At 40.1% G+C, this 12,744-nt stretch overlaps 1 protein-coding gene across 3 annotated transcripts in view; it reads left to right on the top strand.

Moving 5' to 3' along the window:
- Nucleotides 1-12,744, top strand: part of DNAAF9 (dynein axonemal assembly factor 9) — a 160,517-nt gene that overhangs the window by 55,187 nt on the left and 92,586 nt on the right. For all 3 annotated transcript variants that reach the window (XM_003821307.6, XM_008974784.5, XM_063601022.1), the window contains 3 exons: nucleotides 3,791-3,889; nucleotides 8,674-8,729; nucleotides 11,760-11,895. In XM_003821307.6, coding sequence (XP_003821355.1) covers nucleotides 3,791-3,889; nucleotides 8,674-8,729; nucleotides 11,760-11,895 — 291 coding nt within the window. The remainder of the gene's footprint in view (nucleotides 1-3,790; nucleotides 3,890-8,673; nucleotides 8,730-11,759; nucleotides 11,896-12,744) is intronic.

The following is a 12,744-nucleotide window of genomic DNA, read 5'->3' as shown; positions in this document are numbered from 1 at the left end:
GTCCAGAAGGGGATAACCCAGTGCCAAAGTGGAAAGATTGCCCTGGGCCCAGGATACAGGGGCACTGACTGGACCTGATAGCAGGGAGTCAGAAACGCAGACCCAAAAGGATTGGTTTATCGGGCCGAGGCACAGAGGTGGTATGGCAAAGCATTCTAACCCAGGACCCTGCAGATTACCAGTTACAAGTACATGCGCATTTCTGTATACAAAATACTATGTAAAAATGAGTTGAGAGAACATTTCCCAAAGTGTTTACAGTGATTCTTATTCTGTTTTCTGTAATGAACAAATAATACTTATGCATTTGCTTTTAAAGACTTTTCATTATTAAAATAACATAGATGGCCAGGTGTAGTGGCTCACACCTGTAATCCCAGCAATTTGGGAGGCCAAGGCAGACAGATCACTTGAGGTCAGGAGTTTGAGACCAGCCTGGCCAACATGGTGGAACCCCATATCTACTAAAAATACAAAAAATTTAGCTGAGATCACGCCACTGAGATCACGCCTGGGTGACAGAGCAAGACTTTGTCTCAAAATAAAGAAAGAAAGAAAGAAAGAAAGAAATAAAATAACACAAACTCAGAAAATAGCATAAAACTGATGTACAATCTAATAACTTATTGTAAAGCAAAGCAACAGAACCTCCATTACCTCCTTCCTCTTCCCACAAGAATAACACTATCGTGAATTCTATGGTAGTCATCTCCTTACTTTTCTTTGCAATTTTATCATCCAAATGTGATTTTATAAACATAGGTTAGTTTTGTTTGCCTGCTCTGTATGCATGTGTGTGTTTTAGGTTTCTTTTAATCTGTAGGTTTTCTCTATCTCTTTGTCCCCCTGCCCCCTAGCTGTCTGTTGAAGAAACCAGATCATTTGTCTTATAGTTGCCATCAGTTGAATTTTTTTTTTTTTTTTTTTTTTTGAGATGGAGTCTCACTCTTGTTGTCCAGGCTGGAGGGCAGTGGCGTGATCTTGGCTCACTCCAGCCTCCGCCTCCTAGGTTCAAGTGATTCTCCTGCCTCAGCCTCTCCTGTAGCTGGGATTACAGGTGCATGCCACTATGGCTGGCTAATTTTTGTATTTTTAGTAGAGACGGGGTTTCTCCACTTTGGCCAGGCTGGTCTTAGTAAGGTGCTAAGGCCTGCCTTAGCCTCCCAAAGTGCTGGGATTACAGGCATGAGCCACTGCACCTGCCCCAGTTGAAATTTTCTTAATTGTATTCCCATGATGTAGTTTAACATTTTCCCCTGTCTCCTGTTTATCCTGATCATTGGTAATTGAATCTAGAGGTTTAATCAGTTTCAGGGTTGATTTTTGGAGAAAAGACTACTTCCTACAGGGTGTTATATTCTTTATCAAGAAGCACATAATGTCTAATTGGTTCTCTTTTTGTTTTGTGAACAGCAATTGATGTGTAATCCCTAGATCCTTAATTCATTAATTAGATCCTCAATTCACCATTGCACAATGGTGTTACTCCAATTGTATATATATACATAAATATAATGTATATATGTATATTGTATTTTGAACTCATAGATTTAAACATATTTGATGTGTTTATATCCATTGTGATTACTACCATCTTCAGTGACGCTCAAATTTTTCTATCTTTGGATAATGAACTCCCTTCAAGTTGGTTCACAATTTAACAGAATCTTATTTTAACAGAATACTAATAGTCCTTGATAACTTCCTTGCCAGCTACTATGTTAAGATATCCCAGCCTTATCTTTACATTTCCTGTCTGAGACCCACTCTCAGTCAGTTCTCTAAAATGTTCTGGTTTCTTTGAATGAGAAGTGGTATTTCAGCACCACAATCTGAGTGCTAGAAGTACTCATTGCTGCTGGTTTGGCCATTGTTTCTAAATCTCTTCAGTAGATAGAGCTAGGAAATATTTTCTGTCTCTTTCTCTCTCTCTGTCTCCCTCCTCCTAATATGTGTATGTATGTATATATAGATAGATAAGATACCTGTATACACACACACATTTTTTTGTTTTATCCTACGTTATATATAAAACATACTCAGAAAACACTATCAGCACTGTCACCTACATGATGACTAAAAGGAATTTTTTTGGTAGAGATGGGGTGTCACTATGTTGCCCAGGCTGATCTCGAACTCCTGGGCCCAAATGATCCTCCCCCTCAGCCTCCCAAAGTGCTGGGATTGCAGGCATGAGCCACCATACCTGGCCAGAATTTGTGTGTGTGTGTGTGTGTGTGTGTGTGTGTGTGTGTGTGTGTGTCTGATAGTCTGGGCAGCAAATAGACAATGTTTACATTGTCTTCCCAGCAGTGTTGCCTTGTGCTTTATGTCTAGGGCCAGAAGTAGAGTCAGTACTTGGCTAGCACAGAGGTCTGAGTACTTGTGTATCCTTGAGAGGAGGAGGGCGTAGATCTGGCCAGTGAGTTTTGGTGCAGCAAACAGAATGCCTGCTATGAGCAAGGCACTAGACTGGGCGACTAACATACATACCCTTCCATGGTGCAAAATGGACAGGGAAGATGACTGCCCAATTTGAGTACAAATTATTAGCAACTTCAAAATAAGGACAAGGATAATACTTGAGGAGTATCTTAAGCAAGTCCTAATTGGAGTATCTTAAGCAAGTCCTAATTGGTGGGGTTTTTTTGTTAATTGATGATAACCTTCAAGAAAAGCCCACAGCAAAAAGCAATTTGTAGTGCCTGAGAATAAGAATGAGTTCAGAAAGGATGCTAAAAAGCAGCTGGGGTGGGGAATGGAGGCTGTATGTAGAGGAGAGTCAGCTAAGAAGGGTGTAGTTTCTCAGTACTCATGTGGCACTAGAAAGAGGGCATAAGGAAGGAGAGAGCTCTGTGCCACCCTTCCCTTTAACGAAAGTCAACCAGTCCTTCAACAAAGCTGCTCAGATGTGACCCTTTTGGCACTGGACATGGTACCATCCTTTAGGTGCCCTGTAAATAAATTCCTCCCAACAGGGTTGCTAAAATAAGGTGCTTAAGGATCATTACTGTCCATTCATTCATTCATTTTTCAGACAGAGTCTCGTTCTGTCACCCAGGCTGTAGTGTAGCAGCACAATCCCAGTTCACTCCAACTTGGACCTCTTGGGCTCAAGTGATCCTCCCGCCTCAGCCTCCTGAGTAGCTGGGACAACAGGTGCGCACCTCCAAGCTCAGCTCGTTTTTTTCATGGTTTTTTTTGTTTGTTTTTTTTTTTTGGTAGAGACGAGGTCTCATCATGTTGCCCAAGCTGGTCTGGAAGTCCTGGGGCTCATGTGATTCTCCCACCTGGGCCTCCCAAAGTTCCGGAGTTACAGATGTGAACCACTGCTCCTAGCTGTCCTTTTAAATGGCTTTATTTGGAGTATAATTTATGTACCATAATATTCATCCATTTTAAGTGTACAACTCAATGATTTTTAGTAAATTTACAGAGAACATTTTCATCAGCCCAGAAAGTTCCCTTGTGCCCACTTGCAGTCAGTCTCCATCCCAACCCCAGGCAACCACTAGTCTACTTTTTGCCTCTACAGATTTGCTTTTTCTGGATATTTCATATGAATGGACCACATATCAGGTGGCTTTTTACATCTAGCTTTTTCATTTGGTATAATGTTTTTGAGATTCATCCATAGGAGTAGCATGTACTAGTAGTTTGCTACTACCTTTTAAAATAACATATATAAATGGTCTGGTGTTTTGAGATAAGTTACAGTTTCATAATTCTCGTTTTCTAAAATACCTCCTTTATATGACCAAACACGTTATCTTTTTCCTTTTTTTCCCAGGATTTGGTGGCTTTTGAACATCAGTGGACTAGCTTCTTCGCTAATTTTGACACAGAAATTCCTTTCCTGCTAGAACTTTCAGAATCTCAGGCGGGTGAGGTATGTAAGGGAAGGGTCAAAGAGGAAGAATAAAATGGTTAATTTATTTATTGTTTTAATTTTTTATTAAATTTTTTTCAAAATACAACACTATCAATTCTAATTTGTCATTTCTTTAAGCTGTGTTGTATACCATAAAGTAGTTCCCCCCCATGCCAACCCTTTATAAAAAGTTGTCTTTTATTTTGTGCCAGCTTCTCCATTAGAAGAATTTTTGCTTTGCAGTGTGGTGGTGCCAGGAATTCTACTGGGCACCAGTTAATAGACGTAGGAATAATTATCCACATGTGAGTAGCACACCTTTGTCAGTATAACCTCCAGATAATGAATGCCAAGATGTCTTTCCAAGCAGATGACGCTAGTCAGCAGTTACTAGGCTCATGAGTAAACCTGAAGTATCTAGATTGACAACCAAGACACAGGACAGCCTCAAAAACTAATCACCAGGAAGGATCCAAGGAATCCTTCTAAGCTAGCATTCTAGCCTTCTTGGGCACTCACTGCAGCCCTCAACTCTCCTGTGCTCCCCTGTGGCTCAGAGCAAGCCCTCCTGCTGATGGTATGGAGCTGGAATTGATCTTTGTTGTTACGCATTTTACCTTTGAAATGGAGTCTCACTCTGTCGCCCAGGCTGGAGTGCAGTGGCATGATCTCGGTGCACTGCAACCTCTTCCTCCAGGGTTCAAGCAATTCTCCTGCCTCAGCCTCCCAAGTAGCTGGGATTACTGGCACACACCACCATGCCCAGCTAATTTTTGTATTTTTAGTAGAGATGGGTTTTACCATGTTGACCAGGCTGGTCTCGAACTCCTGATCTCAATCGCCCGCCTCAGCCCCGCAAAGTGCTGAGATTACAGGCGTGAGCCATCGCATCCGGCTACCTTTACATATTTTATAAACCCCACAATACAATGCTCTTATGTTTCCTTAAACAATCAATTACCTTTCTTAAAGATTTAAATAATAGGGGAAAAGTCTTATATATTTGCCAGTGTATCGCTTCTCAGCCTTTTGGCTAAGGTCAAGTGTAATATATTTGCCCATGTTGTTGCTCTCTCTGGTGCTCTTCATTCCTTTGTGTAGACCCAGACTTCCCCTTGGCATCCTTCTCCTTGAAGGTTGGTCTTTAATATTTTTTTGTGGTATTAATCTTCTGATGATAAATTCTTGCAGCTTTTGAATGTCTGGAAAAAAATCTTTATTTCGCCTTCATTTTTGAAATATATTTTTGCCATGTCTAGATTCTAGATTGACAGTTTTTACCTTTTGATACTTGAAAGATCTTGCTTCAGTGTCTTCTTGCTTGCATTATTTCTGATGAGAAGTCCTTCATCCTAATCTTTGTACATAGCATAGTCTTTTATTCTAATCTCTGAATATAAGCAGGCCTTTTTTCCCCCCCTCTGGCAGCTTTTAAGATTTTCTCTTTATTACTGATTTTGAGTAGTTTGATTATGGTATGTCTTGCTGTAGTTTTCTTCATGTTTCTTGTGCTTGGATTTTGTTGAGCTTCCTAGGTCTGTAGATTTATAGTTTTCTTTAAGTTTGGAAAGTGTTTAGCTGTTAACTCTTCAAATGTTTTTTCTTTTCCAAACCTCTCTTCTTTCCTTGAGGGACTCCATTTGCTTCTACATTAGACCACTTGAAGTTGTTCCAGTGGTCTATCCTTTTCAGTTTGGGGAGTTCTTTTTTCTTCTTCTATTACTATGATTCTAAGAGTGAAAGAGATTCCACAAGGTATACTCAGAAGTGTCACTGTCGTTTCCTGTTACTCTTTTCTTATTGCCTTCTTCTTTCCACCCATTTTCCCCACTCCATTGTCAGTAGGTAACAAACCTCTTGAGTTTCTCATTTACCTTTTCTATTTCATTTGCACAAATGAGCAAATACATGTGCGTTTTCTCATATTCTCACCTTTCTAACATTGAAGAGTAGCATATAGTCATTTCCACTTAACAGTATATCCTGGAACTCTCTCACAGTCCTTTTTTTTTTCTTTGTTTTCTTAACAAAGTAAACATATTCAAGTCAGTTCATTGGGATCTTTGTTACAATTCATAGTACTCCATTTTGTGGATTTGTCTTAATTTATTCAGCCCCTCTTGTATGTGCACATAATGAGGTTGTTTCTAATATTTTGCCATTACAAACAGAGCCATAGTAAATAACTCAGCGCTTATGTATGTTCCAATTGTTGGAGGTATATATACGTACCTAGTGATGGGATTGCTGGGTCAAAAGGTGAGTGCATATGTCATGTTGTTAGTTATTGCCAAAGTCCCCTTCAGAAGGGTTGTACCAGTCTGCATTCCCACCAGCACTATATGAATGCCTGTTGCTGCACAACTTCACCAATAGAATGTATTGTCATACTTTAAAAATTTTCAGTCTCACAGATGAAAAATAGTATATCGGTATTGTTTTAATTTACATTTCTGTATTAGTAAGTTTGAACATTCCCTCATATGTTTGATGACCATTTTATATTTTGTTTACATATTGTTTTTCCATTTTAATATTAGTACAGTTACTAACTGAACTATAGAGCATAGGTTTTAGGAGGGTTTTTTGTCCCCTGGCTTTTTTTTTGGGATGGAGTGTCGCTCTGTCACCAGGCTGGAGTGCAGTGGCGCAATCTCGGCTCACTACAACCTCCGCCTCCCGTGTCCCCTGGTTTTTAAGAGTTTGTTATATAATTGGGCTATTAGCATTTTGTCTCTAGTATATACTCCAAATACTTTTTCCGTATTTGTCAGTTGGTTTGTTTATAATGGGTTTTTTTCTTGCCATGCAAACATTTTTGTTTTTATGTAAATTGATCTGCCTTTTCTTTCATTGCCTCTGGATTTTGAGTCCATTATATAGGGAAAGGCTGTAATTGAAAGTTACCCTCTAGCACTTGTATGGCTTGAATTTTTACATTTAGATCCCTAATCCAAATGTAATTCGTGGGAATATGTTGTGAGATATGGATCTACTTTTATCTTTTCCCTCAAATCATTACCAAGTTAGAATCCCAGCTATACAGTTCACTAGCTCTGTGACCTTGGACAAGTAAATTAACTTTTGTATCTTTGTCAACTCATCTCTAGAGAGGAAATGATAGAATGAAGCTCATAGGTTGTTATTAGGATTGCTTGAGATGATAAGTGCCTATCACAGTCACATGGTAAGCCCACGATAAATTTTAAGTATAATGTTAATCTATAGTTTTTACAGATCAGTAAGACAAACATCAGAACTCCAATTGAGCCAGGCGGGGTGGATCACTTGAGGTCAGGAGTTCAAGACCAACCTGACTAACATAGTGAAACCCCGTCTCTACTAAAAACGCAAAATTAGCCGGCTGTGGTGATGCACACCTGTAATCCCAGCTACTTGGGAGGCTAAGGCAGGAGAATTGCTTGAACCTGGGAGGCGAAAGTTGCAGTGAGCTGAAATCATGCCACTGCACTCCAGCCTGGGCAACAAGAGCAAACTCTGCCTCAATAAATAAATAAATAAACACTCCAATTGATAAATATCCGGAAAGTGTAAATAAACTGTTAACTAATGAAGGGAAATCCAAATGGCCACTGAACATGTCTAAAATATTCTACTTCATTAAAAATGCCAAGGGGTATAAAAGAAGACAACAAACAATGAGGTCCCATTTTTCATTTTTCAACTTGGCAGATATATTGAAACCATTTCATAGGCAGTGCTTATGAGGAGACCATGAGACAAGCACACTCATATTGTAGGTAGACATGTACATGGATAGAACTTTCTTAAAAAACAATTTGGCAACATAGTTCTGCCTTTTTATTCTATGATTTCATTTCCAGATCTGCCTTAAGGAAATCATCAGAGCTGCAGATTAAATTTATTAAGTTCACTACATGAGAGGTGTGTGTGTGTGTGTGTGTGTGTGTGTGTGTGTATGTGTGTGTATTTTTTCCATTATATTGAAGAATTAATAACAATATAAATTTCCATGAACAGAAGACTATTTAATAAAGTTTAGTGCAATCATATATTATCTATGATGTACCATAGAGAAAAGATTTGAAGAAAATTTACCAAAATGTTGATAGTTTTTAGACATTATAGGTGGTTTTTATTGTCTTCTACAATGAACATATATTAATCAGAAAAAAAACAGTAAATATTATTTAGTGGGATTAAAATTACCATTTGAATTTTTGGATCCTTTGGACATGAGAGCATGCATGTTAAGTTTTGATTAGTGTTTAGCCTCACACTATGCATCCAAAAGCTGAGACTTATTTCATTGATTTCCCAGGAAACTTCCATCAGTATATTTCAAAATTCCTTGGATTAGCACAGCAGAATTTGTATATATTAATGTATTGGAAATGTAGAAGAAATTTTTTAAAAAAAAATCTCCACGTGATTAGCAACTTGGACCATAGATGGTGATTGGTCCAATTTTCTTACAGTAAACACTGTACATTAAAAGGATTTTTTTCTTTATTTTCCTTTTTGCAGGTTTTTGTCTTTTTTTCTTTTTTGGTATTATTTTGTTTGCCACTTATTCCTAAAATTCATATTGCTATTAACCATACACATCTTTCCATGTTCTTATAATAATCTACAAACATCTCTCCCTTTCTGTAACTCTCTCTGTCACACACACACACACACACACACACACACTCACACACACACACACGCTGTGCACTCTCCTGAAGCATGTGTGTACATACATACATATGTGAGGGGTTTTATGACTGTTTTACCAAATTGTGTTCTTAATATATACAATGTTGGCTTCTTTTTAGCCATTCAGAAGTTATTTCAGTCATGGAATGATCTCTAGCCATATAACTGAAAACAGGTAAGTTTCTTTCTTGGGGAAGAAGGGCGAATGGTGATAGAGAAAATGGAGGTGGCAAAGGGGTTGGCTGTGGGGGTGCATTCAAGTTCAGAAGCTAGAGTCAGGAAAATATGGGTTGACTTTAGTTATCACAGGGTAAGAAATCTGTACTCTGTAAATGTGTCTGTTTCTCTGCTTTCATTTTTATTTTATTATTTTATAGTAAACTAGCTTTTAAAACACTGTTGTCAGCCAGGTGGCTCATGCCTGTAATCCCAGCATTTTGGGAGGCCAAGGTGGGCAGATCACCTGAGGTCAGGAGTTCGAGACCAGGCTGACCATCTCTACTAAAAATACAAAAATTAGCCAGGTGTGGTGGCATGCGCCTGTAATCCCAGCTACTCGGGAGGCTGAGACAGGAGAATCACTTGAACCTGGGAGGCGGAGGTTGCAGTGAGCCGAGATCGTGCCATTGTACTTCAGCCTGGGCAACAAGAGTGAAACTCTGTCTCTAAATAAATAAATAAATCACTGTTGTCTGCTAAAATCTAAAGAAAGGAATTTTTAATTTCATTCCTGGCTCAGGAAAATGACAGGAAGCAAATGAAAATAAATAAATGGGACCTAACTAAATGAACATGCTTCTGCACAGCAATAGAAATAATCATCAGAGTACACAGAGAATCCTCAGAATGGGAGAAACCATTTGCAAATTATGCATGTGACATATGCATAGTCCGAGGGCTGGGCAGGGGAGCAACAGTGGCTTGCAGGCAGTAAAAGGGATCAGGTGTGAAGGTCCAGCCCCACGAAGATGGGTTCAATGAGGGTTCGAAAGTGTTTTCTCCCACATCTCTTTTGTCATGATCAGCAGGAGATACTTCCTCTGATGGATAGAGAGGACATTTCTTCTCTCTTTTCTTCCCCCAATTCCAATCCAATCTAATAGTGAAACAAAGTACCCTGGCTAGGACTCAGAGTCATCTTTTTCTGCCCAAAGTGTCACCTAGCTTGAATTAAGCTTCAGAAAAAAAATCAGCCATGCTTACTTTTAAAAGCCTTGTTTGCCTGTAGCTTAAGGTAGTATTTTTAAGAGTAGTGAAAAGAAATGCAAAGAATTCTTTACATGGCGCTCACTGAGGGCAATTTAGGAAGAAGATAGAGGATAGAGTCATCAAATATTCACTGGGAACTACGACATACCAATCAAGAGAGATTCATGGTTTAAAAAAAGGAAGCAAATATGATTACTGCCCTCATAAAGTTTATAGGGTAGTGGAGAAAAAGACATTAATCAAACATCTTAACAAAGAAATCTGTTATTACCAACTCTGATTGGTGCCATGAAGGAGAAAAGAGCATAGTACTTTGAAGCCCATCACAGGAGAGCCCAGCCCCCTCCAGGAGAGAGCTGAATAATGAACAGAGATAACTGGGAGTAGGAGGAAGAGCAGAGACCCTGAGACAAGAACATAAGGGATATCAAAGAAAATTATCTTGGCTGGAGTATTGAAGTTGGAGTTGAGTGGCCTTCTATGGAGCTGAGAAAGCTCACCAGATCATACAAGTTCTCTTTAGCCATGTTCAAGATTGTGGCCCTTCTCCAGAAAATAACATAAAGGCAGTAAATTGGCACATTTAAAAGATTATCATCTGGGAGGCCGAGGTGGGTGGATCACGATGTCAGGAGATCGAGACCATCCTGGCTAACACGGTGAAACCCCATCTCCACTAAAAATACAAAAAATTAGCCAGGCATGGTGGCGGGTGCCTGTAGTCCCAGCTACTCGGGAGGCTGAGGCAGGAGAATGGCGTGAACCTGGGAGGTGGAGCTTGCAGTGAGCCGAGATCGCGCCACTGCACTCCAGCCTGGGCGACAGAGCAAGACTCCGTCTCAAAAAAATATGTATATATATTATCATCACTGCAATGTAGAGAATCCATTATAGGAAGGCAAGAATGGAAACAGGGAAACAGTGAGGAAGTGTTGCAGTTGTCCAGGGAAGAAATCATGGCAGCATGGACTAAGGTTGTGGCCATGAAGATGGAAGAAAATGGTTAAATAGGAAGGCTTTTGAGAAGGTTAATTAGATTTGAAGGCGGAGGAAGCAGAAGTCAAGGAGGCCTTTCAGATGGCTGGGTACCTGGGTGGATTGTGATGCCATTTATTTCCTGCAAGAACTGGAAGGGGAGCAGACATAGGGAACATCATCACAGAGGAGAGGAGGGAGCAGCAAGCTGCAGGTAAACCCTGGGACTATTCGGAGACCAGGTGGAAGAGGAGGGTGACTGACTGGGGAGACTGAGGGGAGTGCAGTCTTGCACTGCAGTTCTTGCATTGGAGGGTGGAGGGAGTCAAGTGCTTCTCAGAGACCAAGGAAGGAAGGAAGACCTGAAGACTATCTGTTGGATTTGCTGTATGCTACATGAAAGTCACTTGGTGACTTTGGCAAGAACTCTCTGGGTGAAATGACTGAGGAGGCTGATTAGAGTGGGCTGAGGAGTGAGCAGAAAGTAGGGGAGAGGAAAAGTTCAGCCAAGAGGACAGGGAGGAAGGGGGTGGGTACAGAGCCAGGTATGTGTGGTATTGAGAAAATTTGCAACCCTCCTGTGCTCCTTCCCTATTGAAAGTTACTCAGGAATTGGTGACTGCCCTATTGTCTGTCTAGTCCAAGTATCATAACTGTCATCCTTTAAGACTCATATTTCTATTAAAATTCTATTTTATAATACTGGAGTTTTGCTCTATCACTGTATCATGGACAGCAAACTTATAGAACTTATTCCTCAAAAAGTGGGACATGCTGAAAATACAAACCTAGCTTGACTTTAGTTATGTCCCTAAATGTTAACTGATCCCTGTGGGTCAGTAGGGAGACAGCTGGCATCCGTTTCCAACCAGCCAAGGATATTCAGTCGACTGTACTGACTGACCGCTTTGCTCAGGCCGCAAGTGTCCCTCAGAAAAGCCTGAGGACTTATTAAGGTCATGGAAGGTTGCCTTGGCCAGGAACTCTTTTCTAATCACATGTTTTTGACTTCCCTCTCTAGCCCTAACCGGCAGCCATTTGTTCTCTTTGGTAATCACTCCACACGAGAAAACCTGAATGCTGGCAACTTTAACTTCCCTTCTGAAGGACATCTGGTACGAAGCACTGGTCCCGGCGGGAGCTTTGCCAAGCACATGGTAAGTGGCTGGACTGCCTGGTGCTTGATTAGTTTTATTATCAAGTTGCGGGGGTGGGGTGGGTGGGGGGAGCTAGACAAAAAGAACCTTTTCCAGTTAGTGTGTTGATTTAACCCTGAATTTGAAGTTGTTCTAGAGTGAAAAGAAGTGATTAGAAACTGTTTGTACTTTTTTTTATAGGTACTAGGTATGATTTGAAAACATCACATTTAATTTTGAAATACTTGAAGGAAAAAGGTTAAGAACATAGTTTCACAAACCAGTCTTTAAGTTGTCAGAGTAATATTGTCAATAGAATTTTTAAAATTCAAAATAATTTGAAGATAGTTATTCCAAGCCTAAGTTTGTTTGTTATGCCTTGACTGTTACATTTAAGGACAGAAGCCAACCTTGATGATCATTGTTTATTGAGAGTGCCAGAGAGAAGATTTTTGCATTTGGTGGCAGATTGTCTGCTACATTCTTTTAAAGAAAACATTAGACCTAAATATGAGACTTAGATTGTGAAAGTCTATGCTATCTCAGTGGAATTTTGAGTATTTTCAAAATGTCTCTGGCAATCAGGAAAGCTGTGGTTAGTAGGTACTAGTTTTTTTGTTTGTTTGTTTATTTTTTGAGACAGGGTCTCACTCTGTCACCCAGGCTAGAGTGCAGTGGCACAGCCTTGGCTCACTGCAGCCTTGACCTCCCAGGCTCAGGTGATCCTCCCACCTCAGCCTCCTGAATAGTTGGGACCACAGGCACATGCCACTGTAGGCTTCCTGTCTTCCCTAGGAGAGGGGGAAATAGCTAAGAAACACTTTTGATGGTCACAGCCTGGAGACACAGGCCTGCTAAAAGACTGAAATT

Source organism: Pan paniscus, chromosome 21 (genome assembly GCF_029289425.2).
Source record: "Pan paniscus chromosome 21, NHGRI_mPanPan1-v2.0_pri, whole genome shotgun sequence".
Taxonomy (NCBI): Eukaryota; Metazoa; Chordata; class Mammalia; order Primates; family Hominidae; genus Pan; species Pan paniscus.
This window is presented reverse-complemented; position numbering and strand designations above follow the sequence as displayed.